Source organism: Parasteatoda tepidariorum, chromosome 10 (genome assembly GCF_982258835.1).
Source record: "Parasteatoda tepidariorum strain Cologne lab strain chromosome 10, Ptep-v5.0, whole genome shotgun sequence".
NCBI classification, from domain to species: domain Eukaryota; kingdom Metazoa; phylum Arthropoda; class Arachnida; order Araneae; family Theridiidae; genus Parasteatoda; species Parasteatoda tepidariorum.
Window position 1 is genome coordinate 1,345,341 of NC_141764.1, and position 27,448 is coordinate 1,372,788.

At 31.3% G+C, this 27,448-nt stretch overlaps 1 protein-coding gene across 1 annotated transcript in view; it reads right to left on the reverse strand.

The window, feature by feature from the left end:
* The window catches only part of LOC107440856 (MFS-type transporter SLC18B1), a 64,984-nt gene that overhangs the window by 27,169 nt on the left and 10,367 nt on the right, over positions 1–27,448 (reverse strand). The window contains exons 2-8 of the mRNA XM_087152674.1: positions 24,804–24,899; positions 21,958–22,031; positions 17,256–17,403; positions 16,363–16,431; positions 9,782–9,875; positions 5,868–6,016; positions 735–833 (exon numbers count right to left, since the gene is read on the reverse strand). Of these exons, the coding sequence (XP_087008800.1) occupies positions 735–833; positions 5,868–6,016; positions 9,782–9,875; positions 16,363–16,431; positions 17,256–17,403; positions 21,958–22,031; positions 24,804–24,899 (729 nt within the window). The remainder of the gene's footprint in view (positions 1–734; positions 834–5,867; positions 6,017–9,781; positions 9,876–16,362; positions 16,432–17,255; positions 17,404–21,957; positions 22,032–24,803; positions 24,900–27,448) is intronic.

Here is a 27,448-nt window from a genome sequence, read left to right on the forward strand (position 1 = left end):
GATATGTATATATTGCAAGCATTTATTATCCCGAGTTAACTCGGATATGTATATATTGCAAGCATTTATTATCCCGAGTTAACTCGGATATGTATATATTGCAAGCATTTATTATCCCGAGTTAACTCGGATATGCATATATTGCAAGCATTTATTTTCCCGAGTTAACTCGGATATGCATATATTGCAAGCATTTATTTTCCCGAGTTAACTCGGATATGTATATATTGCAAGCATTTATTATCCCGAGTTAACTCGGATATGTATATATTGCAAGCATTTATTATCCCCAGTTAACTCGGATATGTATATATTGCAAGCATTTATTATACCGAGTTAACTCGGATATGTATATATTGCAAGCATTTATTATCCCCAGTTAACTCGGATATGTATATATTGCAAGCATTTATTATACCGAGTTAACTCGGATATGTATATATTGCAAGCATTTATTATCCCGAGTAAAGTCGGGCATAGCAGAATTCATCAATACGTTTTGTTTTATCACGTTTTTATTCGGCTGGAAGCAAAAAAGAAAAAGTGAACGTAGCAATCGTGGAAGTAGTTGATATCAGAGCAGACAGAACTCTTTATTTCTTACATGTCTTTTTTTTTTTACCTAAAACTTCTGTTATTGCATAATATAATAATTATAATAATATTTAGAAGCATTTCTTAAGTAAAAAGAAGCAGATAATGAAATTCAACACTGTCATAAAGAAAGAATTTACCATTTTATCAGCTATTTTTCCAGATATTGGAGAACTCAGTCCGTACGAGAGGAAAAGACATAAATAGATGGAACCAATAATCATGGGCGTCAAATGAAACTAAAGGCACAAAAAGAAAATTCAAGTATTAAATCTCGTTTTCGCACATTTATGACTTTTTCTAATAATTATACACAGTTAATATTTTATTATCATAATTATTACTTTTGTATTTTGTTTGTTTCGAGTAATACTTGTCGTATACCTATTTCTAACACAACTGGTCATTTGAACTGGAGAACAATTTGTTTGCTTTATAAGGTTATTGGATCAGAAATGACGATGCAATGCCTGTTCAATGTATTGCATTCGATGAGTTGCACATTTGAGAAGAGACAGTTGTGTAGTCAATTCAATCGGAATAACTGTGAATTCAAATTTCGAGAAAGTACCTAAAATTTCAGATTGGCATTTTTGAGTCAGAAAAAGTGACAAAAACTAAGTGCTTTGGTAAGTAGCTTATATTTTATTTTAATAGCTTTACTTCATTTCTAACTGACTGTTAGTTTTTGCCCAGAAAAATGTCGAAACAATGAAGACAGCGCAAGTTCTTAGAAGAAATAATATTAATTACAAAAATAATTATAAGAACTATATTTCTTATATATTTTTATAATTATAAGAATTATAGAAATAATAATAATTAAAGGAAATATGTTTGCGGAAAATGTACAATCGATATGTAAAAAATGCGTTGAGCAATAACCTAAAAATTCATATTCTTAGTATTTGTAATACATAACAATTATAATAACGTAGTTTCAGTGAATAATTTTCTACCATTAACGACAATGATGTTTTATCAATGTTGGTAATATATACTAATTACAAAAAATTATAAAAAATAATCTACGAGCAAAAAGCAAAGTTATTGCAGAAAGGATACTTATTCGTTTTGGGGAATCCTAAAAATTCGTCATATTATTATTGACACTAATGCCTATTTAATATTGGTAAAATGCATTTGTTTTATGACCGTTGTTGAACAGCCGACCCAATTTGGAGTTTACGGCTACTAATGTTCAACTCCGTAGCTTTGTAATGTTAAACCCAATCCAGAAAACAAGGGAACTCCTGGATCAAGTATCGGGAGAAATTTGTCTTCGCGGAGAAATTTACGATGGAACTAACCCGTATTTGCGTTACATGGAGAGGAAGACCACGAAAACCTCCCACAGGTAGCCTGACGGCAAGGGGACTCTAACCCATTTTCCATCGACCACTGAGAATATTTTACAACAGCACTGTGGTCGGAGCGAGCTGGGTGCAGAATACGAATCAAGCAGCTATCTCTGGGATCGAGGCCGGATCACCTCATTAGAAAGCGAGTGTCACTATCCCCTGCGCCACCCTCAAAATTTTCTATGAAAAAACCATAGTAAATAATGTGTTTTTCGATTTGCTTGTTATAATTAACTACCTTGGTATTTGATCGTAAAAAAATGGTCTTTCGCTCTTTCAAATGAATATTTACTGATTGAAATAAGAATAGTATTTAAAAATGAATCAAATTTCATTTTTCAAAATAAGTATTGAAATAATTTTAAGATATTTGTAGAACCATTTTGAACTATGTAATTTCAAGAAAGACGTGTTTTATGCTTGAGAACCAAAGTATAATATTTAATTAATAACACTACATTTTATTTAAGGATATAACTTCTATAAATTTCATTTTTTGTAGTATCCCATAGCTTGTTTCATATGAATCATAATTTCGAAACACGTATATAAAAATAAAATAAGTATAAACAGTTGTTCTGAATCTGTATTAAATGTAAATATCCCCCTCAATAAAAATGTTTGTTAAAATATTTCTTCCCCGGCTGTTTTTCAAAATTCTAATAAAATCTCAGAAAGGTGACACTTTTATTTTTGTTCGTCATCGTAACAATAACTATTCGATAGCATTTCCTTCCATTCGACATTCACAGAACATTTTTTTTGGATGTCTTAGTGAGGAGAGCATCCCAGTTTGAGATGACATTCTTGGGGGAGAGAGAGAGAGAGAAAAAAAATGTTCGAAACATCACGCAGCATTATTTGTGAGGTGATGTGTCTCTGAATGCAATAAAGGGTATTGATAAATCGATATTTATTGACACGTTTCACTTCAAGTAGAAAGAAAGAACTTTTAAAAAACTTCAAATTGTAAAGTTTGAGATAACATTTTAGAAGACGTGAGTTAGTTTTGTTTGAGTTCATTAATTACACAAGTATAGTCCCTGGCCATGTTATTAGGCGCACTCTAAGATTCCATGTAAAATTATAATTATCAGATGATACTCTATACAGCTTTATTGTTTTTATGGCACTGAAACCGATTTGCATTTGTTTACGATCCTGTATCCATTGGTTCACATTGTAATGCAATACGTTAAAAATAAATACAAATAGGAGGTATATAAAAAATCTCCTGAATAAAAACTCATTACATGTATGTTTAAATATAAAAGTATTGCCTATAAACTCGTGCAAATCATGTCATTATTGAAAAACTACAGTGCGTCTAATCATTTGGTCTAATAATTATAATATACCAATAAGACTCATATAACAAATATTCTATACTTATATAATACAGGGTGTTTATAAATTCCCGAACCCATTTTGATGTTTAATAACTCATAAAATAATGAAGATATAAACAAACTTATGGCATTTATTGATGGAATAACTCATATACTTTCCTTTTCAGGTTTGAATATCTTTACTTTTGTAAATATCGTCTGCGCGTGCGGTTAATTTCAGATAATTTAATTTTCCAGTCTAAATATCTGTACTTTTCTAAATATCGTCTGCTTATTAATTGCATTTTTCTCTCTTTTGTTTTTGGCAACTATTGCAATGTTATGTTCACCTTTGATGTGTTAGTTCTATGTAGTACTTTTCTATGTGATGTTTTATTCGAGCGGATATTAAGGAGAATGCATACACCACAAGAGAAAGCACAGATTTTATGGTGGTTCATAGAAACGAAATCGATAGTGAAATTGCACAGAGAAATTGCAGAAGAATTTACCAAAAAGATCCTCCATCCAAAAGCAGCATCTTGCGGTGGACCATTGGATATTTCGACTGACCATTGGAGGGGGGGGGGACTTTATAGCCATTTTAGGTTCTAGTCAATTTTCTTGTTATATATCTATAATGAGGTGAAAATTTTAAGTTCCTCCATAAAGTTCGGTTCTTCGTTACTGAAGTATTGAAGCAGAGGGGGGGGGGGGTCCCAAAGAAGGTATTGCCCCAGAACCCAATTAGGTTAAGTTGGGCCCTGAGTTTGGAGGCAACAGTCCGTGCTTCACTTTTACAAGTGTATAAATGTAACAATCCAATAATGCTTATTAAATTATTATTTAAGATTAATTTATTTCCGAATATCTTATCTTATTCAAATATTAACAACCTGAAGCCTTTTGACGACTTAATTGTTAATTAAAATAATTAGAATTAGCTTAAGATTTTTTTTTAAAACAACGTTCAAACTTTAGTTACTCTTTACCGCTTTTTTCCTGAAAATTAAGAATATATATATAAATATTTATTACATTCAGAAGACCTTAGAGGTATAATTTATGTTTTACGGAGAAAAATATTTTTCCATTAAATAACTGCAGATCAAAAATAATAAGCGAAATTAGATTCATACCATAAAAATACAGGGGGGGGGGAATTCTTTTTTTTATTAAGGATTATTTATTAAATATTCAGATTTCTTTACCTTTGCTTTGTAATAAATCATCGTAAAATGTTATTGAGCAATCAATTTTCTTAGCCATATCTTATTTTCTTCCTCTCTGACATTTGGAACATTTTTAATGACTTTCTATAATTACTTTTCTCAAAAAATGTTTAATTTTATTTTCAGTTTTACCCTCGCTCATTTTAAGAGATTTAATTCTGTCATACTTTAATCCTAGTCCACGCTCAACGTAATTTAAAACTCTAGATTTATTTTAGGCGAGTAATTTATTCTTACATCCTAAAGCGGATTTGACTTTTATAATTGGTTTTAAGATCTAATTATTTCGATATCTTAGAAATTAAATTATTTTTTAACATGTAAGGAGCTTCAGATGACTTTATTTACATTTTTTTTAAATGCATACTATAATTCTGTTTATTAAAGTCTGACAATTTACATAATTCAAGTATTTATTAATAAAGCCATCGCTTTTAATAAATTTCTAATCGGCATCTCATGAAACTGTTAGAAATGTACTTTTCAGTCCGCTGCTACATATCCCAGAAAGCATTTAACCGTACGGTAACCTTGTGACGAAATTTTCTCTTTATTATCACGAAAATGTTTGTACTAAAAACCTTTTTTCAATAAAGCAAAAATATTGCAGTTTCAAACCTTTCATCCCAAAAAATTTTTTTTGAAGCATTTTTTAAGAAACTTAGTAACTTTTAACGTAACTAGACGTCATAAACGTCATTAAAACGTCATAATGACGTTTTGGCTGACGTCACACTAGACATTGTCCATTAAAATTTCATGACAAGGTGGATTTTAGCTGAGCATAACAAGACGTTGCCATAAGAAACCTCATAATGACCTAGATATAAGATTTTTTTTTCACCTTAAGACTAACTTCATTCCAGGATTTTTTTCACGCTAGAAAACCTTAAGATAACTTCGATTTAAGGGTTTTAAAGAGAAGGTTAGTAAAGGTTTTGGATTAGGGTAATGTGTGAAGTGTAGAGCAGGTTGTCACAGTTTAAGATTTGAATGTTTGCACGTAAACCGCATAAAAAAAAACTTTTTAGATTTACATTGAAAGTTTTTTGTTGAGTGAAAATAAACCTCATTTTACTATCTGGGATGTTGACTGACATTTCCAACTTGCTAAGTTTTTAAACGAAAAAAGTTTTTGATCAAGTACTATCTTACAGCTTCAATTTCTTGCGATTATTTTGTGGAGAAAGACCATTAGACAATGCCAACTTCCATCTACCAAACGGTACCTCGAGATTTAATCAGGTCAGCATGTCTTATATACTAGTGAATTGACGTTTAATAATCATAGTGGTAGTTACGCCACAATTTATACAATTAAAATTGATTATTAGATCACAAGTTATTCATACCTGATTGAGGTGTTCACTTAATGCAATGAGTATGAATGCGTCTGCAGTGACGTTGCAGGTCACAGTTACGAGAACCATTGCACCAGATGGCAATTTCAGGAGACCTCGGTACTCCTTCAAGGTTAAAGAGTCACTTTTCTCGCTAGCATCTGAGGATAAAATAATTGCATATCAATATACAGCATGGAAAAATACAGAACACGCTGAATAACGTTTGACCTATTGACCCGATTTTTACGTACAGGGACTCAATCCTAATGATTCAAGAGCAATTCTGATTCATTCGTAGAGGTTGAACGAAATCAGTCGAACAGTTTTAGAGAATTCAAGTTTTTAATATCCGTCTTTTTTTTAAAAAATATATTACTCAGTAACTATTCAACCGATTTTATTCCACTTATGTCATTTAAGCCGCGATGGCTCAGGGGATAAAGCGTTCGCTTTCCAATGAGGCGAACTGGGTTCGAATCTCAGTCGATTTGAATTCTGTATCTAGCTTGCACCGACCACAGTGCTGACGTGAAATATCTTCAGTGGTCGACGGATCATGGGTTAGAGTCCCCTTGCCATCAGTCTAACCGTGGAAGGTTCTCGTAGTCTTCCTCTTCTTGAAACGCAAATGCGGGTTAGCTCCATCAAAAAGTTCTACACGAAGGCAAATTTCTCTGAATACTCGATCCAAGAGTTCCCTTGTCTTCTGGATTGGGTTCAAATTGACAAGGCTACGGAGTTGAAAATTAGAAGTCGTAAACCCATAAAATTGGGTCGGCTGTTCAACGACGGTTATAAAATAGAATAAAATATATTGCTCAGTAGCTATTCGTCCGATTTCGTTCAAATTTTGTATTTTAAAACTGAAAATTCTTCAAAATAATGTAGAGATTTGTATACCCTTCAATTCGAATTTCGTTCGACTGTTATGAAGTGAAATAGAAGAAAATAACAAATAATTATTAAAAATTATTTTTCGCATGCTTTGTCTTTTCAGGTATAAATTTAATAGTCGAGTTCAAAAAGCTTTGATTCGCTTAAAAAGTTCTTTAAAAATCTTCTAGAAAAAGACGCAAAAAGTAACATTAAGGGGTCTAAAATTTCGACAGTTTTCCTAACTAAACCATATGTCCCAGATTTCAGTTCCTCCCATGATTTTAAAATCAATTCAAATTTGTCAACAAAAAAAAAAGATATTACTCAGAAAACGTTCGTTTTGACGCAAAACGAACGTTTTCTGAGTAATATCTTTCCATAACTTGAATTAATGGTGGCATTAATAAATTAGCATATTTAAAATGAGGCTTTAAGATTGAGTCCTGGAACATGAAAATCTGACCATTAGGATCAACAGTTAATCAGGATGTCCTTTTTTTGGGCGTTAAATTGATTTCTACCAAATAAGGTCATTGAATTCAGATATTAAAAAAATAGATAGTCAAAAAATAAAAATATTTGTTAAATAATATATTGTAGTTAAAGTAGGTTTTATCATTTTGTCAGGCTCACGATTCTTTTTTCTTTTTCTTTTTTTGCTTAATTATGTATTGCTATATTTTAAGAAAATGCGTTAAATATGCCAATCCCTTTACCTTTATCCGTACAAATTTCTTACGTATTTTTGGAATTTAAAACAAACAATCAATAGCCTAAACTTATAGGATTTCCATTATTCAGATACTAATATATGTACTACACCATTTTCTATTTTGGAAACTAACAGTAAATATTCCTCACCAAAAATGAAAAAAATAAATAAAACTTTTCTTCAATATAAAGTAAGTTTCGTAGCATTTATTGGTTTTTTTTTTTATTGGGAAGAAAATGTTAATGAAACAAACTTTAACGGCATTAAATTTGGAAAAGAAAGAGAATTTTTTTTTGAAAGTGAAACTCATTTTATTTTACACTAGTAATAAAACCAAGCTTAACTATTTTTTTTTATTATTATTATTCGAAATAAGGTTTCTCCAAACGATGAGAAACGCATAAAATCCGAAGGAAAAACTATTACCTATAGCTTGGAAAAATAGTTCAATAAATGTAAAATTTCACCTTCATTTTCTAGCCCCGATCGCCTTTTATATAAAATGCAGATTTTTTTCTTCTTTTCTTTTCTTTTCAAATCGCAGACTTAGACGAAGAAGTAATTTAAAGATAATCTAATTTCCATTGTGTAGATGGATAAGAAAAGACTGAAATCGACCCCATAAGGTGAAGAATGAATCATATTTCTCCCAACGGTCGATTTCAATTTTTCTTAACTGAAAGAAATTGGATAAAGAAAACGGCATTGATTTTGTGGCAAAAAAGAAGGAAAAAAAGTAAAAGATTCAACCAGATTTAGCTAGAGGCATTTACCTCTGACGGAGAGGCCATTTATTGGATTTGCTTTTAATCCTCCTCCCCCATTCTTCATAATATTAAACATAACCAAAAAATATATCTTTTGCTTTGTATCTGAAAAGTATTTTTCTTAAATATCAGGTACTACGAGTGAAATTTTCCCACGAATCTAATTACGAAAAGATCATTATCTACTGTTACTATGTTACACATCAATAGAATGATAATTAAGGTACAGATACTTCAATAATTTTGTTTCCTTTTTCTCTGCCTTTACATTTTATAGAAAATCCAGACTATATTTAATTCTTAAATTTCTAAAATCTTTTATTTTTCATCTTATTTATCTAATTTTTTTTGTTGTTGTTAATTTCGACATCAAGTCACGTATGAGCTTATAAAATGAAGAAGAAGAAAATGAGGTCAAAAGAAGTAAATTTTCCTAAATCAGTGAATAAATAGTTACTATTTAAAGCGAAACAGAAGTGAAAAAAATCATGAAAAAACAATTAAAATTGCATTAACTTTCGAAAAAATTGAAATTTTGAAATGAAAAAATGAACTTGAGTTAAATTTAGATTTGAAAAAGGCTATTTCAACTCTGTAGTACATTTCAGTGGGCAACCTTTTTTTTATTATAATTTCGCAGTTAATAATTAACGAAAGAATAATCGAATCTTAAATCTTTTGTTCCATCGAACTGGTTGAACATTTTTCCTACTCCCTTCGTAGTTTTTAATCCCTAATCTCGTTTTCGCACAGTAAAATAAAATTTAACATAAAACAAAGCAGTTAAAAGATTTTCAAATTGCAAAAATTTGCAACTTGCGAAGTCATTTTAAATTGGACGAATTAACTTTAGATTAAATTGAATTTAAAAAACGGCTCCTTTTATGTTCATAAACGAAAATTGTACGTCACGCCTAATTTCGACTCTGTTGCTGCGTTCTTGAAGCCTTCAGAGTGGCCTGCAGAGTATTTTTTTTTACAAGTTTAATAGCTAATCATTTTGTGCCATGTTACTCCCTGTAAATTTTCTACATACTTTCATAATTTGAAGCTTCCAAGTCTGATTGCTTTTTTTTTTTTGCAACAAAACAAAATTTAACGTTAAGTTGAACACCTGAACAGCGGTGGTACTTTATTTACGTTACACTAGAGCTGCTCAATGGGCTAATGGCGACGATCTCGGAAACATCCCTGAGAATGGTCAAAGACATGTCATCGCAATTTTGATCCTTTGCAGAGGGGATTTTGGTAGCCTGACGACCTGCGCGTGAAGTCGAGCAATTTACGGTAGGACAGTTTAACGAGGACCGATACCGCCCACCGTCGGTCCCTAGGCAGGCTGATCAAAGTGGTCACCTACCCACTTACTGACCGCAGCCAGTGATGCTTGACTTCGTTGTTCTACAGGGAACCGGGTCTTTGTGATCAGTCCACTGCGGGACTTTCGACATAGAGAGACACGGTGAAGGAATTCGAACCGGGACTTGAATTATTTCTGACATTAAAAATAGAACTTTTGTAGATTTTTCTAGAAAATCATTTTGCAGTAATGAATGAAATGTTTTTACCTGGTTTCTCTTCTGCAATAAGAAAATACGAAGCCACACTCATCACAATGATGACAGCTCCAAATGAAACAAACGGACAGCTGTAGCCTCCAATCTGAGACAAAACATGAATTGTTCAAATATATAAAATACTTAGTATATATTACACCAATCTCAATGAGACATTACGAAAAGCTTTATAAAATTAAATTTTTGATGGTTTTCCATTGATGGGCCAACATAATCTCAATGGTAACCATCAATAATTCAATCATGAACCAATATATTCTTGATGAGTGAGTAACAATTTCTACATCGGGGTGAGTAACCATCACCCCGATGTAGAAATTTTGACTGATTTATGATGGTCCAACATAAGAATAGCAACTTGTTTTGATGGTTTGTTCAAGTAGAACCATCAGAAATTTCCATCATAGTTTGTTAGAAATCAAATGTTGGAACGATCATGAACATCCATCATCCCAATGTGGGAATTCGGACTGATTTATGATGGGCCAACGTAGGAAAAAAACCGAATTGTTTTGATGATGCATTCCTGAGAACCAATAAGAACTCCCATTAAACCATCATGGTAATGTATAGTTGGAACCATCATTGATCCTCACGGATCATCATGGATTGATGGTCCATGAGAATTACACTTCTCTTGATGGTTATCCATCATAGTTATTAGGTAGCATTTTCCATCATGAAAGGATGGAAGTTTGCTGGCCTATTAAAAACCATGAAAGCTTATTGGAAAATGTTGGATGATGGTGACCATCAAATGATGTGGGACCATCAGGAATTTTGACTTGTGTAACTACATTTAAATTTGAGGTTCATTAAGACATTTTTGTAAAAGTTCATGTTTTATAAAATCGTTAAAAAATCAAAGTAGTTGTGAATTTAAAATAAGCATTAACAGTGTTTTTCAAAACTTTTTCCCCCCAAAAAATTAAAAAAAAACAACGCATTTTAAGTTCCTTAGATTTTAATCAAAACAAAAACTCAACTTGCCGTCAAGATTCATCTAAACTTCAGAAAGACAATTAACTTAAATACACATTTTAAAAATTATTAAACATTTTTTTAAAAAATCGTCAAATCGATGAAGTTTTTCCTCCTTGATAGAAATTGCCAAAATCAGTGAATAATTCTCAGTTTTTTTAAAATATTCATGAGCCCATTTCATGCAGTGGAGTAACTTTTTATGCCTCAAAAATTTAAATTTTTTTCCCCGAGAAAACTGTAGCTGTTCTTTATATCGACATTTTCCCTATTTTCAGATTATAAAGTGTAATGTTTAAAGATCCGCTGCATCTGACCTAACAATCATGAATGACTGTCGATAACTTGCAGCAATTATGAAAACTGTGAATTTTTCTTAAAAAAACCCTTCTTTTATATGACAACAGAGATTTAAAAAAAAAAGCACTTTGACGCAGATCGAACACCGGTGTTTCTTTAATACATTTGTTTTCTGACTCTTTAATAACAAGCAAAAATATATTTTAGTATATTTTGGTTAAAAACTTTTGAATAGTTACTAATCAAAATATGTTAGATTATCAGAATTATATTTGTAAAAAAATATAAAATCGAAAAAAAGTAATTTGAAAAAAAAATTCTTTGATATTCAAAATTTTATCATAATTTGATTTCGCAAATTGAAGAAATTTCAATGAGGAATAACTGTTTCTCTTAGATCTGAATGATTTCAAATAAGTGCAGATTTGAAAAACTATTGTTTATAAGTGACCCGTATTTGTTAGATTTTACTGTTAACGTATGAAAGTCATCAGTGTTTCATGCTGTATTTCATAACCGTAAATTATTAAACTGCTAAATTTAATATTTTTGTTCACTTGTTCTGACATAAACTAATACAAAATAATGAAAAAAGTATGAAAAATACGTTTAAAAAAATCTGCGACAAAGGGTTATAAGTGTAGGATATTGCGAAAAGTCCAAAAATAAACAATTATTCTACAAAAAGTTATTAAGTCATAAATGAAAACAAAACAACACTGTGAAAGTAAAATCGAAAAACATTTAAGAAAAATAGTATCATTCAATACTTTCAAAAGTAACTACTACACTGATACAAATTAGATCTGAACAAATTGACACATTTAACAATGCAATTTAAAAACTTTAATTATATGTAATATAGCTTTAATGTATTAATTAAAAGACTAAGAGAAATATTTTTTAATTTTAATAGCGATAAATGTATATATTATTTTGTAAATTTAAAATTTTGATACCTTAAAATAGTGTATCTAAAAAATATTTATCTTAGATATAAACATAAATGTGAAGAAGAAAAATATCTTTTAAAAATGAAAACTACAGAGAAGAGTTCCCTTTTAAAAGATAAAATATTTTGAAAAAATATTTTGTAAAGAAACTATTCTACCAATAATACATTTTTTTAAAGACTCAGTTTCATGATAAAAAGTTTTATAAAAAGCCCGTTAACGGATACTACTAAATTTCTCTAAAAATGGAATTTGTAAATAAAATCTAAAAGCAACAAAAATAGGAATTACGAAATTTAATAAATAGGCTTTCGCTTGTGTCCACGAGCAACTATAATTTTAATGCCTAAAATGTATCAAATGGAATCCTGACTTTCCTCCGACAAAAATTTAAGTTGTTTTTGAAATTTGTTTAAGGTTGTTTTGAAGTTGACTTCAAAAACAAGCTTACAAATACAACCTCTCAAGGTGTATGAAGTTGTTTTATTTATATTTGAGGTTGATGGACTTTTGAGCAACCAGCTTAGGGAGGTTGTTTATCAGGAGTACAGGTAATTTTTTTTTCAATTTCAAGCAAATAAATATGTGAATAATTTCACTCGATCTCAAATAAAAGTATCGCAGTGCTACATCAGAGGTTAATCTAATAAGGGGTACATGAGGTTGAAATTGAGGTTTATTATGAGGTGTGCTACCTCAGGTGTGCTTCTTACATCTGTCAACCTCAAAACAACCTTAAAAACCTTATTTTTTTGTAAGGATTGCATCTCAGTAAGCAAAATTTATATAATTTCTGCTGCAAATGTAAAATTTCCATAATTTAGGTGTTTTTATTACAAACTTTACATCTGATACTACTAGCTTTATAGTTATTAATTTTGACGATGCTGAGTTGTTAATGAGACGTTAATTGACTTTCAAAAAGCAACTTGCTTCTTCCGTTTTTACTAAACTTGGCCTTGGTTTGGATTTGATATCGTCCACACACTTTTCAATTGTGTTCAAGAGTAAACAATGCGCATGCGTTGCTATGGCGACCGCTGTTTTTTTTTTTTTTCACTAGCAGGCATTTTTAATGTACTTACATAAAAATAATTTAAAGTAAAAATTTCTTCATTCAAGTCTACTCACTTGCTTTTTTCTTATATTTCTTTTTCATATTTGTCGATTTCTGTCCTTTTAGTTTAATTCTGTTTCCTTATTTAGGAATGGATAGAAATGAAATGGAACGGAAATAAACTCTCGGAATCAGGAATGAAAATAAAATCTTGCGTTAATTGCCTAGAAGCGGTATTGTCACGTGGCACAGAAAGTGGTGATCGATTTAAATAAACCGTTATTTAAATTTAAGGAATTTGCTTCAAACTAAATTTATATTGTTGATCCAAAAGAAGTCAAATAAGAAACTCGCCTGAAATAGGAACTTTGGCTCTTTATTTTTCCAAGCTGATTTTTATTCCAAAAGAGATTTCGAACTTATTTTGTTTGCAAATATTTTAATCTGTCCTTTGCAAGAAATACCAAAAATTAACAAGTTACTAAAATAAAACTTACAGGATTAAAAAAAAAAAATTCACAGTTCGTCTCAATTCTACTGGAAATATTTTCTAATATAATCAAAACTTTGTTTAACAAATGCCTATTGTCTTGCTTTTAACAAATCCCCAGTTAAAGGTTTCAGATGTTTACACAAGTCTACTCAAAAGAGCTAAAAGAAACAAACATTATTCCTCAAAGCTAGCAACTAGATAAATAAAAAAACAACAAAATCCTTGTTTTGAAGAAATGAAAATAGCTGCCATTGTTTACAGAAGAAATTAGGTTCATTTGTGTTAGCTGTCACGTGTAAATAGTTTTCCATATAAACTCTTCTTCAAAACGAGACCCATTCCAACGAGACAGTAAACAGAGAATAAGAACGAATTTTTTTTCTTCTCTCGAATAACTCTGTTAAATGAACGAGATACTATTAAATAGTTTCTTCCAAAGTAAGTATCTTGGAAAAGGATACTTTAAATCGTATCCTGGAACTGCTTATCTTATCTACCTTGTTATTTAGAAAAAGCTTTTTTTATTTATCTTAATACGTTGCATGAAAATGAAAAAAAAAAAATATTGCTAGCATGTAACAGAGTCGGACTATAGAGCGCGGAAATCAGCTGTTTGAATCCGAGCTAATTGGCAGAGGGTAAAGCGGAATATTTTCTTGAAAAGATGTTCTTAATATGAATAAAAAAAAAGAGCTTTATTTGAAAAATGCGCATGGATTGAGCTCTAAAGTCAGTTTTTTCATTTATTTCTAATAAAATAGTCATAGTAATTTATTTCCAATCTAGGCCGTTTCTTAATTTATTCCGATTGTTAAATTTATTCGGACCCTAGCATAAAACTTTCTCAAATTATTCTCAATCTGAATCCGAGAAATTTCGATGTCATTATCGAAATTTGGTTGTTGTTGTTGTCGCGGACGGCCTGGAAAAGCATCCCTCAGGGTGATCCAAAGACAAAAGCCATCACAATTTTGATCCTCCGATGATGATGACGATGATTAATTGACTATTACAAATTGCTTCTTTAGCTAAGTCACCTTCTTGTTCGTTCCCATTGTTATTATTATGTGCTTTAACTTACAGACGGTTCTGCGTGTGAAAAGTCGTATTTTAATACCTGCAGTTTTTCTCCGCATAGCAAAACCGATTTTTCCATGTTATTGGATAGGGAAGTAGTGCGTCTTGGGGAGAAACATTCTCCTAATTTTTTCCCTAATTTCTTCCTAATTTCTCTAATTTCTCCTAATTTCTTCCTAATTTGTTAAACCACCAGTGGGTTAATCCATGAGATTTGGAGGCTTTAACCACTATTAAATAGGGTTTGAACGTACTGTATAATCTGATAAGTGGTATTATAGTTCTTAATTGTTATTAGGCTGTCTGTCCAAATTATAACGTTGCTTGTAATTAGCTGTTTTATGATTGATGGCTTCACTTAATGCCAATGCTTCCACCTGGAATACTGTGTTACAGGTGAATAGTTTCAATTGCGTGGTTAGAATCGTAATGGCTCAGGGGATCGAGCGTTTGCATTCCAATGAGGCGAACCGGGTTCGAACCCCAGCTATACGAATTCAGCATACGACTTGCACTTACCGCAGTGCATACATGAAATATCCTCAGAGGTAGACGGATCATGGGTTATAATTTCTCCCAATACTTGATCCAGGAGCCTCTTTGTCTTCTGTGTTGGGTTCAAGATTGCAAGGCTAAGGAGTTGAAGATTAGTGGTCGTGAACTCAAAAATGGAGTGACGGTTATAAACTAATAATGACGGTTATAAACTAAAATTGTGTGGTTGGTGTGATGATGCCATCTTCATGTTGTAACATTCCAGTCCCATTCCGTCACACATCCATGTCCAAATATGTTCATTTTTTTTCTTGTTTGTCAGACTTGTTTAATGGATATTAGTTTATTTGTCTTCAGGTTAAAATTGACAGGGAGGAGGTCATTTAATTAGGTCATTGATTGTCGATTAATGAGGCATAAAAGGAGACGCTATTTATTATTACAGAACGATTGCTCCTGGTGATGTTGATACTAGTTGCTTCCTGCTGAAGTGTGATGTGCAATGGAGATATTGCCAGAAAAATATGAAGGACTTTTGTGAGGAATGTACGATAGGAACAGGAGATATTGCTATCTAGTTTTTTTCTGGTTGGATTTTGGGATTAACACATGTGACTGCAGCTGCACTAGTCATCATTCTTCGGGGGGGGGGAGTCTTTGGGTATAATTATCCCCCATTTTCCTCCAGCTATTCTTTGTATGGCCTGAAACCGCATTCCATATAAAGAAAGCTACAGGCAAAGGGGATGGGGATAAATAAATAAATCTAATGTAGTTCAGGTACATATTGCTTTGCATTTTATAACTTCATTTCTGAGATAATTTCAAGAATTTTCTCGTCAATCGTCATACAGTATTATATCCATTTTAATACAAATAAGATAAATACCAAATAGCTTTGTTTCACGACTGTGCTTTTACTTGCTGCAAACATTTATATGTGTCTCGTTATCTTGTCAATACGATGTGTGGCGCCATCTATTTTCATAGAATTTTTATTACGTGGTTGCCTGACCAGAAATTCGATAATTTCTTCGTGGAAAAATTACAGCTTATCATTTCTCACAAGATGGTCTTCATATAATTAAAATAATATTTAGGAAGACCACTAAATACGCAGCTAAGAAAAATGCTTAATAAAAGCAGGACATTTTTTCTTCATTTATTTGGATTCTAAAACAGTTTGCTTTTTACTAAATAAACATGATTAACTTACTGTATAAAGGAAACTTCCCAGTGGAGGTCCAGATATCATAGCCACGGTCACTATAGTTTCGGTCAGTCCCTGTAAACAAACACGTAATTTCAAGTTTCTTCATTTGAATAGTCACATTTAAACAAAACCTAATGCAGGGTGTTTCGTAATGACATCCCTTCATACATATTTATGAATATTTATGGAAAATTGAATTAAAAAAATATGTACATTAAATATTACACCATCATATTTTATGAAAAAAAAATTTTTTTCGAACTCTTAACAATTACTATTGAGATTGAGAAGAGCAAATTTGAACTACAAAACCAGCTGCCATTATCCTTAATTTATGGACTGGCAGTATCGCGAATTTGCAATCCCTGCCTCAAAGCAGTTTAGGAGAATCGGAGGTGAAAATCAGGTTTTCGTAATCAGGTTTCGTTTTCGAAAATCAGGTCTTATAACATCACGCGCTTGATGTCATGTGAATGGGGAGTGACACTCTTTTAAAAGTGAACCAATTTTATGTGGTGGCCTAATCTGCAAAATGTTTTGTGATCATAAAAAAATCTCAACTTGGGTATTGTAAGGTTTGCCATCACTAGATGGCGCCACGAGATATCAACAAAAACTTAAGGATTGAATGAAAACGAATCCTGCTTCTGTTTTAGCTCGGTGTAGAGAAGTATTAGAAGTATTAGAATGTTTTGAGAAGGAGCGATTTTTTGACGATGTGATTTACTATTATTTCTTTATACTTCACTATATGTTTGTGTTGTGGCATAATTATGCGTTTAAATAAATTTGTTTTATGCCAAGAAAGGTTTAGTGTGAAAATTATTTCACGTTATGGAAATTAAAAGAAAAAAGATCCTGCAAGTTTTACTGGTATATAGAACAATCTTTCTCACCACATAGTATCCTGGATCGGTGGGAAATGTTCTGACAAGGACAGCCAAAGAACTTGTGAGATAAGCTGCGAAACCAGCACCTTCAACAGCTCTAACAGCCATGCAGAGCCAAAAGAACATGGCCCCTCCGGGACTCCTCTCCAGACATCTATTCGAATAAACAGAAGATTTTTTTTACTAAAGCTCATATCTGAAAGCTTCAGTCGAGAGAGTTGCGATGGTCTGTGGTCAAGCATAGAGAAAAGAAACATAATTTACCACCAAATGATTTACATGGAGTAAGTTTGACAAAACCTTTATATTTCGCGGAATCTCTCAATTACAGCCATGCAAACTATTTTCTTGCTTTTAAATTTTGTTTTAATGCTATTTGTTAATGTTATTTTTTAATCTATATTTATAAGTTCAAAATGTAGAGAAAACATGAATAGAATTAGAAGAATATGTAGTAATATTTATTTATCCAAAAAAGCAAATAGATAAACTCTTTCAAAATTTTATTAAAAACAATGGATACCCAACTAAAGTATCTAATTCAATTCTATATAAAATCATTGAGTTAATTGTATATCATTGTAAATAAAGTTACTAAAAAAGTAAATAAAAAAATTCTTTGTTAATTTATATATTTTTTTACTATGTGCAAATCCATTTCGGTCAAATCCGTGGCTAAAATTATGTGCAAAACAGGCAATTCACGTTTCTTTCTCTTTTCAATTTTATTTTTTTCTTAAATAAATGTTAATTTTCTAAACTTATTAATTGTCAACTTCTTTGAATTATCCAGTATAATATTACCTTTCGCACATCCATTTTCGGGCCACTCCCTGGTAACTGACAAATCAAACGCACTTCAGTAATGCAGTAAAATCGCGCTTTAATACAAAACCCCTCGATTTACTCTTTTATGTCATTTTGCACTTTTGGTTTCATATTTTGCAATCTGGCAAATTTATTTCGAAAATATTTTAAATCATTCTTGAAAAATTTCCCGTTCCTGCAAGTTCATTTGAATTTGCTGATCGCTTTAAAGATTTCATTTCATGTTTTATTCTGTTTTTTCTTTAGATTCTATTTTCTGTGTTTTTACTTGATGTTTTTACTTATTGTGTTCTATTTTATTTGTTGTAATTTTTTGTAAAAAATGTTTTGAGTGCTTCTCACACTATTGTATTGATATATTTTGCTTTGGCTATATTAATACAATATTAGAAAGCACTCCTTTTTGCCGATATAATCGTGTGAGCTGATGAAAAGATTATATATTTTATTTTTCCGGATTTTTATTCATTTTTTCTTCCTTTTTGTACTTATTTATTATGCTATATATATATATATAAATATATATATATATATATATATATATATATATATATATATATATATATATATATATATATATATATATATATATATATATATATATATATATATATATATGACAATAATTATAACAGAATCTTTCTTTTAAAGTCTATGTCTCTTATGTATCAGTTTCCTTCTTTCCCTTCTGGCACTACAGCCTCGAGTGGGCCCTAGCTTATGGCAGAATTTTATTTCTATGACGTTCTGTTTTTGCCCAGAATTGCCAATCTATTATACTTATATTTTTCAGGTCATTTTGTAATCAGTTGCAAGTCTTAGTTTTCCTCGTTTTCTAGTGGTGATTAACTTAAATGTTGTAAAAATATATTTTTTGTTCGAGTATTATTCGTTCTTGTCAAATGTCTTGCTAATTTTATCATTTGAAAAGCAGTATACTTTGTCGAAATTTTTAATTAGTCAATAAAGCTCTATGTTTCATCTTTTTCTTAATTGTCTATTAAATATCATATTAGTACTTTACAAATAAAATGTATATAATAGTCTCCGTTTATTCTGCTATCTAATTATTTAATTGTCACGAGACTTAACCAGAGTTAAAATCCTGCAATCTAACAATGCATTTTTTTAAACCATCCCTGAGAAAAGTATATATTGAAAAAGTGTATTACGTATATTAAAAAAATTTTAATTTAAATTTGAATTTAAAACGCTTCCTTTTTCATGTTTTATTTTAAATGCAAAGACTTGACTAATCTTAATTGCCATGTTCAACGCTGAACATTGAATACACATATTCAAAAACTTTAATGACAAATTTAACAACATTAATAGGGTCCTCATGAGCTTTAATTAATGATCTTGGGAGAAACATGTCGTTACTTGAAGTAGAACACGTGATCATACTATTAATTAGATGAGCGAATTACAGTTTAATGGAATTTGAATGAGATCCGTGCTTTTTTACTAATTACTTCGGTTCTTCAAGTTTTGGAGTTGAGTGAAGGAAAACTTAGGAATCAACAAAATTTCATGGCAATGGAGTTTAATTTTTTTTTTATCATTACTTAAATCTGAAATGAATGGCGATGAGATTAATAACTAAGCATGCAAAATGCCTAATTTTTGTTTTAAAATCATTGCAAAACATGAGATAGAACTTAGTTTGCTGTAAGTTTTAAAACGAACAGCAGTTTGTTACTAATCATAAGGCAACAGTTATTCATTACAAATCATTTGATTATGGTGATAGGCTGCAAATTATTGTATTTTATTCCATTTATTAGATAACTGTCATAAGCTGTAACTCATTGTAATAACCGTTGTTTATAGCAAATAATAGTAAAAACTGCAATTTGAGCTGCGATGGCTCAGGGGATAGAGCGTTCATCTTCTAATGAGGTAAACCGGGTTCGAATCCCAGCAATGGCTGGTCTTTACGAATTCCGCATCCAGCTTGCACCGACCACAGTGCTGACGTGAAATATCCTCAATGGTGGACGGATCATGGGTTAGAGTCCCCTTGCCGTCTGGCTAACAGTGGGGGGTTCTCGTGGTCTTACTCTCCATGTAACACAAATGCGGGTTAGTTCCATCAAAAAGGCTCTCCACGAAGGCAAATTTCTGCCAATACTTGATCCAGTAGTCCCCTTGTCCTCTGGAAGGGTTCCAAATTTAAAGGCTACGGAGTCGTACATTAGTTGTCGTTGAACATTGTCGTAAGCCGTCGGCTATTCAACGACGGTTATTAAATACAAAAATAATTGTAATTCATAAGACAATCGTTGCACAATAGTCTCGCTTATCAAATCATGGAAGTATCTGTCGTTTATTGAAAACCAGAAGATAACAGCGAAAAATTGCCAATTCAAGGGAAAAACACTCAACCATTATACACTCAACTGCTGATGGAAACACTAGAGCGACCCTGCACTTAATACAGCTCACATGATCAGCACTCAAGGTCCGGTGATCTTAATACAAATCTCCCGGTTTCTCACAAGACAGCAATGAATCAACTAGTGGTTATTGTTCATCGAATTCTATATCACAGATACAATTCTGGAGGAGTACTGTAACGTGTCTACCACTACAATTTTTCAATTCCAATTCACTAGTATATAAGACATGTTAACTCGACTCGACTCTACGTTGGAGCATCTTTTCATAGATTTTTTAATTTATTAAACCTTTAAATAATGTCATATAGGTACAATAGCTATAAATTATCCCTCATCACGACAGATCATGCTTAAAAAATAAGACCTGTCAGCAAGTGATATTAGGGTAAAATTTTAAGATACAACATTTTATTAAACTCGCTTTAAACTATTACTTAAATTAATAACTAAACAAAAGTTTTTGAAAATAATCAATACTTTCGTGTGGTTTCCCCCTTTATAATATTAATGAAGTTTTCTCTAAACTAAAGATAATGAATGGTATGTGACAAATACTTTAGTTTATAAACAACTTTATAATTAAATCAGTGTAAAGTATTGACGTTTTAAATTGCTGCTAGATTATTCTATGAAGAAATAGATTAGAACAAAACGAACTCTACTTATTTTCTAGAAAACAGTTTATTTTTGTTTGTTTTTCTCATCCGGTAAGATATCGTTTTTATTGTTGGTGTTAAAAAATAAATGTACAAAATGAGTTTTTGATTTTAATTTTTCTCCCAATTAAGATCTTTAAATATTATTAAGGAAAAATTAGAATAAAATATGAAACAATATTTACATCTTAAAGAAAACAATTATACTTCATCTAAATCTAGATTTTCGAAAGTTGTTATTTCTGATCTTAATTTAGCTAAGGAATATTAGAATTAAATACTCATTATTATTGACGACTGTAAAAGATTTTATAATTGATCCAAATAAGGTTTTGGAATATAATTATTGAAGACATTAATTTAGAGAATGAATGTTAGAATAAAATAATGTACATTATAAATTCAATATTATTTAAAGCTCAAACATTGTTAATACTCACTATTATGAATAAATGTTTAGAAATCATGCATGAATTTGATAACGTGAAAGGTATAGTGTTATAAAAATTATTAGCAGATTATTCACAAATCATTAGTTTTTTCTGTACAAAGATTATTATATCGTATCTTAAAAATGCCCGAAATTGAATTTCAATGTTGTTGTTTTTTCAGTTAAAGTGATAAAGTTAAGTGACTTTTTTAGGTTAAATGTGGGTAAGAGTAAATGTTTCTTGGGGACATGAAGAAACGTCAACACAGGAGAGCTGTTTTTTCTTATGCATCAGGCATTCGTTCTTTTATTCGTCGTTCTCGAAAAAAATTACCCTAAAAGGCTTAAGATAAATTTCGACTAAAAGAAAGATTGATTAGAAAAGTAATTACCCAAACAAGACTGTTGATCCTCCTGTTAAAAAAAGACCTGCAACAACCACAAATTTAGGACCAATTTTTGTCAGCTAGAAAAAAATAAAACAATGTTTTGTTATTTAATTTTTAAAGAAAACATTCTGTAAATTAGAGCTCTATTTGCTTTCTTATGAATCTGACAAATGATTTAATCGCACCTGTAATTATTAATAAGACTTGAAGAGTGCCAACAAATATGTTACAACAATTATTATTTATTATCTATTAAAATAATACATGTCCTTGATATAATTCGAAGAAATAATGAATAATATGAAAACGGAACCAGCTGTATAACTTTTCATGAATGGATCGGATTTTTCGCATTGACATGCTATGTTAGCGATTCAAGTTGTTGAATTTAATTGATTGCTAATTAATTTGTGCTGAAAATTTTTAAGACATGAAATTAGTCACAAAAGCGTACTTTCTCTAAAAGAACATTTTTTTTCCGTCAGATTTGAAACCTTGACCTTCAAAATAAGTGCCGACTTTTTTGAAATTTTTCTGCTGAGAAACTATTCGACCGATATCTTTCAAATTTTAAACTTTATCAATTAAACTCACATAGTTTAAATGATGTTAAAAATTTGTAAACTTAATAAAACATTTTATGAAGAAGAATAAATTAAATATTAAAAATAGAAGGGGAAAAGCAATAACATATTATATTTTGCGTGTAATATTTTTGGATGAATGATTTTTTTTTTTTTTTAACTGTGGGCAAAAAGTTTGATTCGCGCATATTGGCTGATTGACTGAAATACACGAAAATCACAACCAGTCGTTCGATTTTGTTCAAATTCTGTAATTTATAGTTCAAAATTATATACTTTTGAAATTATGTGTGCATAGTTAAAATTCAAAAATTTTTTTTTACTATTATTATAAAAAATAAAAATTCTTTGTAAATTTTTTTTCATGCCGAATTATTTTTGGGTAAATAAATTTTATAATTGTGTGCAAAAACGTTTCAACTCGCTCAATATGACGAAACACTCATAAAATTTAACCACATAAAAGGGACTAAACTTATTTAGCTTTTCGGGCCATAATTACCAGATTACGGTTTCCTGCCCAATCTTGAGGGTCAAAATTCCCAATCAGTCCAAACAATAGTATGTTAAAAAAGAAAGAACGTACGAAAGTCGTCAGGTCGTGAAAATAAATACGGAATAATAGCCAAAATAGAAATAGTAACCTAAGATAATAATTGTCGGAAATAATGACCTAGTACCATAGTACAACCATACTGATTTATTTTGCTGCTAAATATACTGGTACTAGGTTTTATTCAGTTAACTACTTACTTAACAATTGGGTTAAAACTTGATGAAACGTGCTTAAATTAATTATTTCAAAAACCTATAGAAGAAGCAAAAGAAAAGCTTGAAAAGAGCATTGCAGGGTCAGATAATGAATTTTGTCGGTGCAAAAAAACGATAACAAAGTAAAATATTCTTCTCAATTTTTTGACCAGCGGCAAGAATGTGGCAACGTGGTCAGCACAATTTCGCTTTTACATCATAGACAAGCCGGTCACAGAGGAGTAATTTCCTCAGAATGACAGTTTAGTCCCTTAATCATTGTGCCTCCTCGACAACAGCAGCGAGTCTAAAATAAATAAAAACACAAGAGATTTTTTTTGTCGAGACAAAAATCTTTTCTGAGTCCCTGGTCACATTATTGGACGCACTATAATATTCTATCTAAAATTTTAATAATCAGGTGATACTCTATACAGCTTTGGTGTTATTACACGACTGTTTGCACTTGTTTACTTTACTGTATCAATTGATTACATTAGACGATATACAATATAAATTTGACGATAGGATACATTAGACGATATATAATATAAATTTGACGATAGGATACATTAGACGATATATAATATAAATTTAACGATAGGATACATTAGACGATATATAATATAAATTTGACGATAGGATACATTAGACGATATATAATATAAATTTGACGATATGATACATTAGACGATATATAATATAAATTTGACGATAGGATACATTAGACGATATATAGTATAAATTTGACGATAGGATACATTAGACGATATATAGTATAAATTTGACGATAGGATACATTAGACGACATATAGTATAAATTTGACGATAGGATACATTAGACGACATATAATATAAATTTGACGATAGGATACATTAGACGATATATAATATAAATTTGACGATAGGATACATTAGACGATATATAGTATAAATTTAAGGATAGGATACATTAGACGATATATAATATAAATTTGACGATAGGATACATTGACGATAGGACTATTTATTATATCAAGCATTATGTTAGTATATTATAATAATTAGATCACATTATGAGACCCACTGTGGCTTTTTAATAATGACATGATTTGCCCGAGTTTATATAGGCATTACTTTTACATTTAAACACACATGTAATGGGGTTTTTATTCAGGAGATTTTTTATAGACTTCCTATTTGTATTTATTTTTAACCTATTGCATTACAATATTAACCCATGAATACAGGATAGTAAACTAATGCAAACCGGTTTCAGCCGTGTAAAAATAATGATGCTGAATAGTTATCACCTGATAATTATAATTTTTCGTAGAATTTTATAGTGCGTCTAATAATACGGCCAGGGACTATGCAACAACCAGTTTCAATTTTCCGATTCCTCGTAATAAAAATGTTTCGTGAACATACCAAGTCAACGAGTGTTTCTCTTTCCATGAAAACAGTTCTTATTAAAAAAAAAAAGAATACTGCATTACATTCTCTCTACATTAACTAAGTATGAATTCAACTTACACTTCTGCCAACAATGACACTGAACGTGATTTGAGAGAGGCTGTAGATTCCAAACACCAAAGAATATTCTTCAGCACTCAGACCTTTCGATCTCGCCTGAAAAACACACACACATTTCATTATAAATCTACACATATTTGATAAAAATAGGTAGTAAATCAAAATTGGTGTAAAGCAACAAAGTACACTCTTTATACTGATTTTTTCATTTCTTGCCCAGAGTTTAAACTTACAACCATGTATCTTCAAAAGATTCATATTACTTATCTTAGACAAAAACAACTATATAAGAAAGGTATTATATATATATAATACAAAAATTATAAAAACTTTTGTATTAATAACAACATTAAAGCTCTTTCGCTTTCATAAAATGTCTTTGGTAAAGAATAGGTGTAGAAATTCTATTTTAGGACTTCAAGGATGGATGTGAACTGTTATAACCACCAGCCTACCTTTAAATAAACCTTTTTAGAACGTATTATGGCTTACGACTGAATTCTTCAAGCTGAATACAACAATGATAACAGAGATGTTGCCCTGTTATATATATATATAAATATATATATAAATATATATATATATATATATATATATATATATATATATATATATATATATATATATATATATATATATATATATATATATATATATATATATATATATATATATATATATATATATATATATATATATATATATATATATATATATATATATATATATATATATATATATATATATATATATATATAAACTGCTGTTTGTAGAAAATGCAACACCATGAAGGAATCATCAGAATCAAATGAAATTCGCAGCAAATGTCAATTATAGGATATTATGCAAATTAATAAAGTTTCAGAGCCATCGCGCGTGCGTGGCGCGCGCAGCGCCCTCTGAATTGATGCTGAAAGCGTATAAATAAAGTGCTGTTGCGGGACGTTGAAAATAGTCTATGATTATTTGTTAGTGGCAAACGTTTAGTGAGACCTGAGTATGCCTCCACGACGGAAGAATAAGAAATTCAAGCAACTTACGGAGTTTGAACGAGGGAGGATAATCGGCCTTCGAGAAGGAGGATTTTCCTATCGCGCAATAGCAGCTCGTATGCAGCGGAACAGTTCCACAGTGATGCGAGTTTGGAAGCAGTGGACCGACGAGCACCGAACAACTCGAAAAACAGGCACTGGACGACAGAAGGTGACGTCAGAGCGCGATGATCGACACCTGCTCCGCATGGCGGTGAATGATCGCACAGCTTCCTCCAGGCAGCTGGCAGCACATTGGTCTACTGCTACAGGTGTACAATTGTCGGCTTCGTCAATTCGTCGTCGTCTGCTGCGCCGTGGATTGCGTGTAAGGGTGCCATTATACAGGATTCCCCTCACGGCGGATCATCGACGGCTGCGTCGGCAGTGGGCTCTTGAGCACAGAGACTGGCGAGCTGATTGGCACCAAGTTGTCTTTTCAGATGAATCACGCTTCAATTTGTGGACCCATGATGGCCGTGTTCGTGTTAGACGTTATGCCGGTCAACGCTGCCTTCCTGAGTGTATTATTGAACGACATAGTGGTCGAACACCCGGAGTTATGGTCTGGGGTGCGATTTCGTATCATGGACGATCCAATTTGATACGAATTGAGGGTAATCTCAATAGCAACAGATACGTCCGTGAAGTGCTACAGCCCGAAGTCGTTCCTTTCCTTCAAGGCATCCCTGGAGCTATCTTTCAGCAGGATAATGCACGCCCACATGTTGCGCGGACTGTTAGAGACTTCTGTTCAGCACAACGCATGCAACTTCTTCCTTGGCCTGCTTATTCGCCGGATATGTCGCCTATTGAGCACGTGTGGGATATGGTTGGTCGGCGTCTCACTCGTGATCCGCGTCCTGCAGTTTCCAAAGACGAACTTTGGTTGCGCATACAAGCTGTATGGAATTCTCTTCCTCAAGCAGATATTCAACATCTGTTTGACTCCATGCCACGTCGTATAGCAGCACTTATTGCAGCGCGTGGTGGCTGCACCAAATACTGATTTCGGACGCTTAATTTGTTTCTTTTGTTTTGAAAATTTCATCATTTATTTGTATCAGTACAAGTCGTTTCTGCATTAAATTTCATTTGATTCTGATGATTCTTTCATGGTGTTGCATTTTCTACAAACAGCAGTTTATATATATATATATATATATATATATATATATATATATATATATATATATATATATATATATATATATATATATATATATATATATATATATATATATATATATATATATATATATATATATATATATATATATATATATATATATATATATGAGCTTGAATCCCTTCTTTCGTGTAGTAAATGGTGCACGTTAAATCTGTCGGATCTCAAAGTCCTCCATGTTCCCATAACAAATCAATGCCTCTTTGGACACCGAATTGGAAATGGATCGTTCTCTGGTTCAGGTCAAAATTTCGATCTGTGGATGAAAGAATGAATGTCTCAGCCCTATAAACGGGTATGACGTATGGGTGTGGCAGAATTAAAATTCTTGACCATAGATAGCGCCACAGGAAAACAAGAACAATCGCACCCCTTGCCTTAATGGCCGACGACAGCAACACCAACATTTAATATATAATGGATTA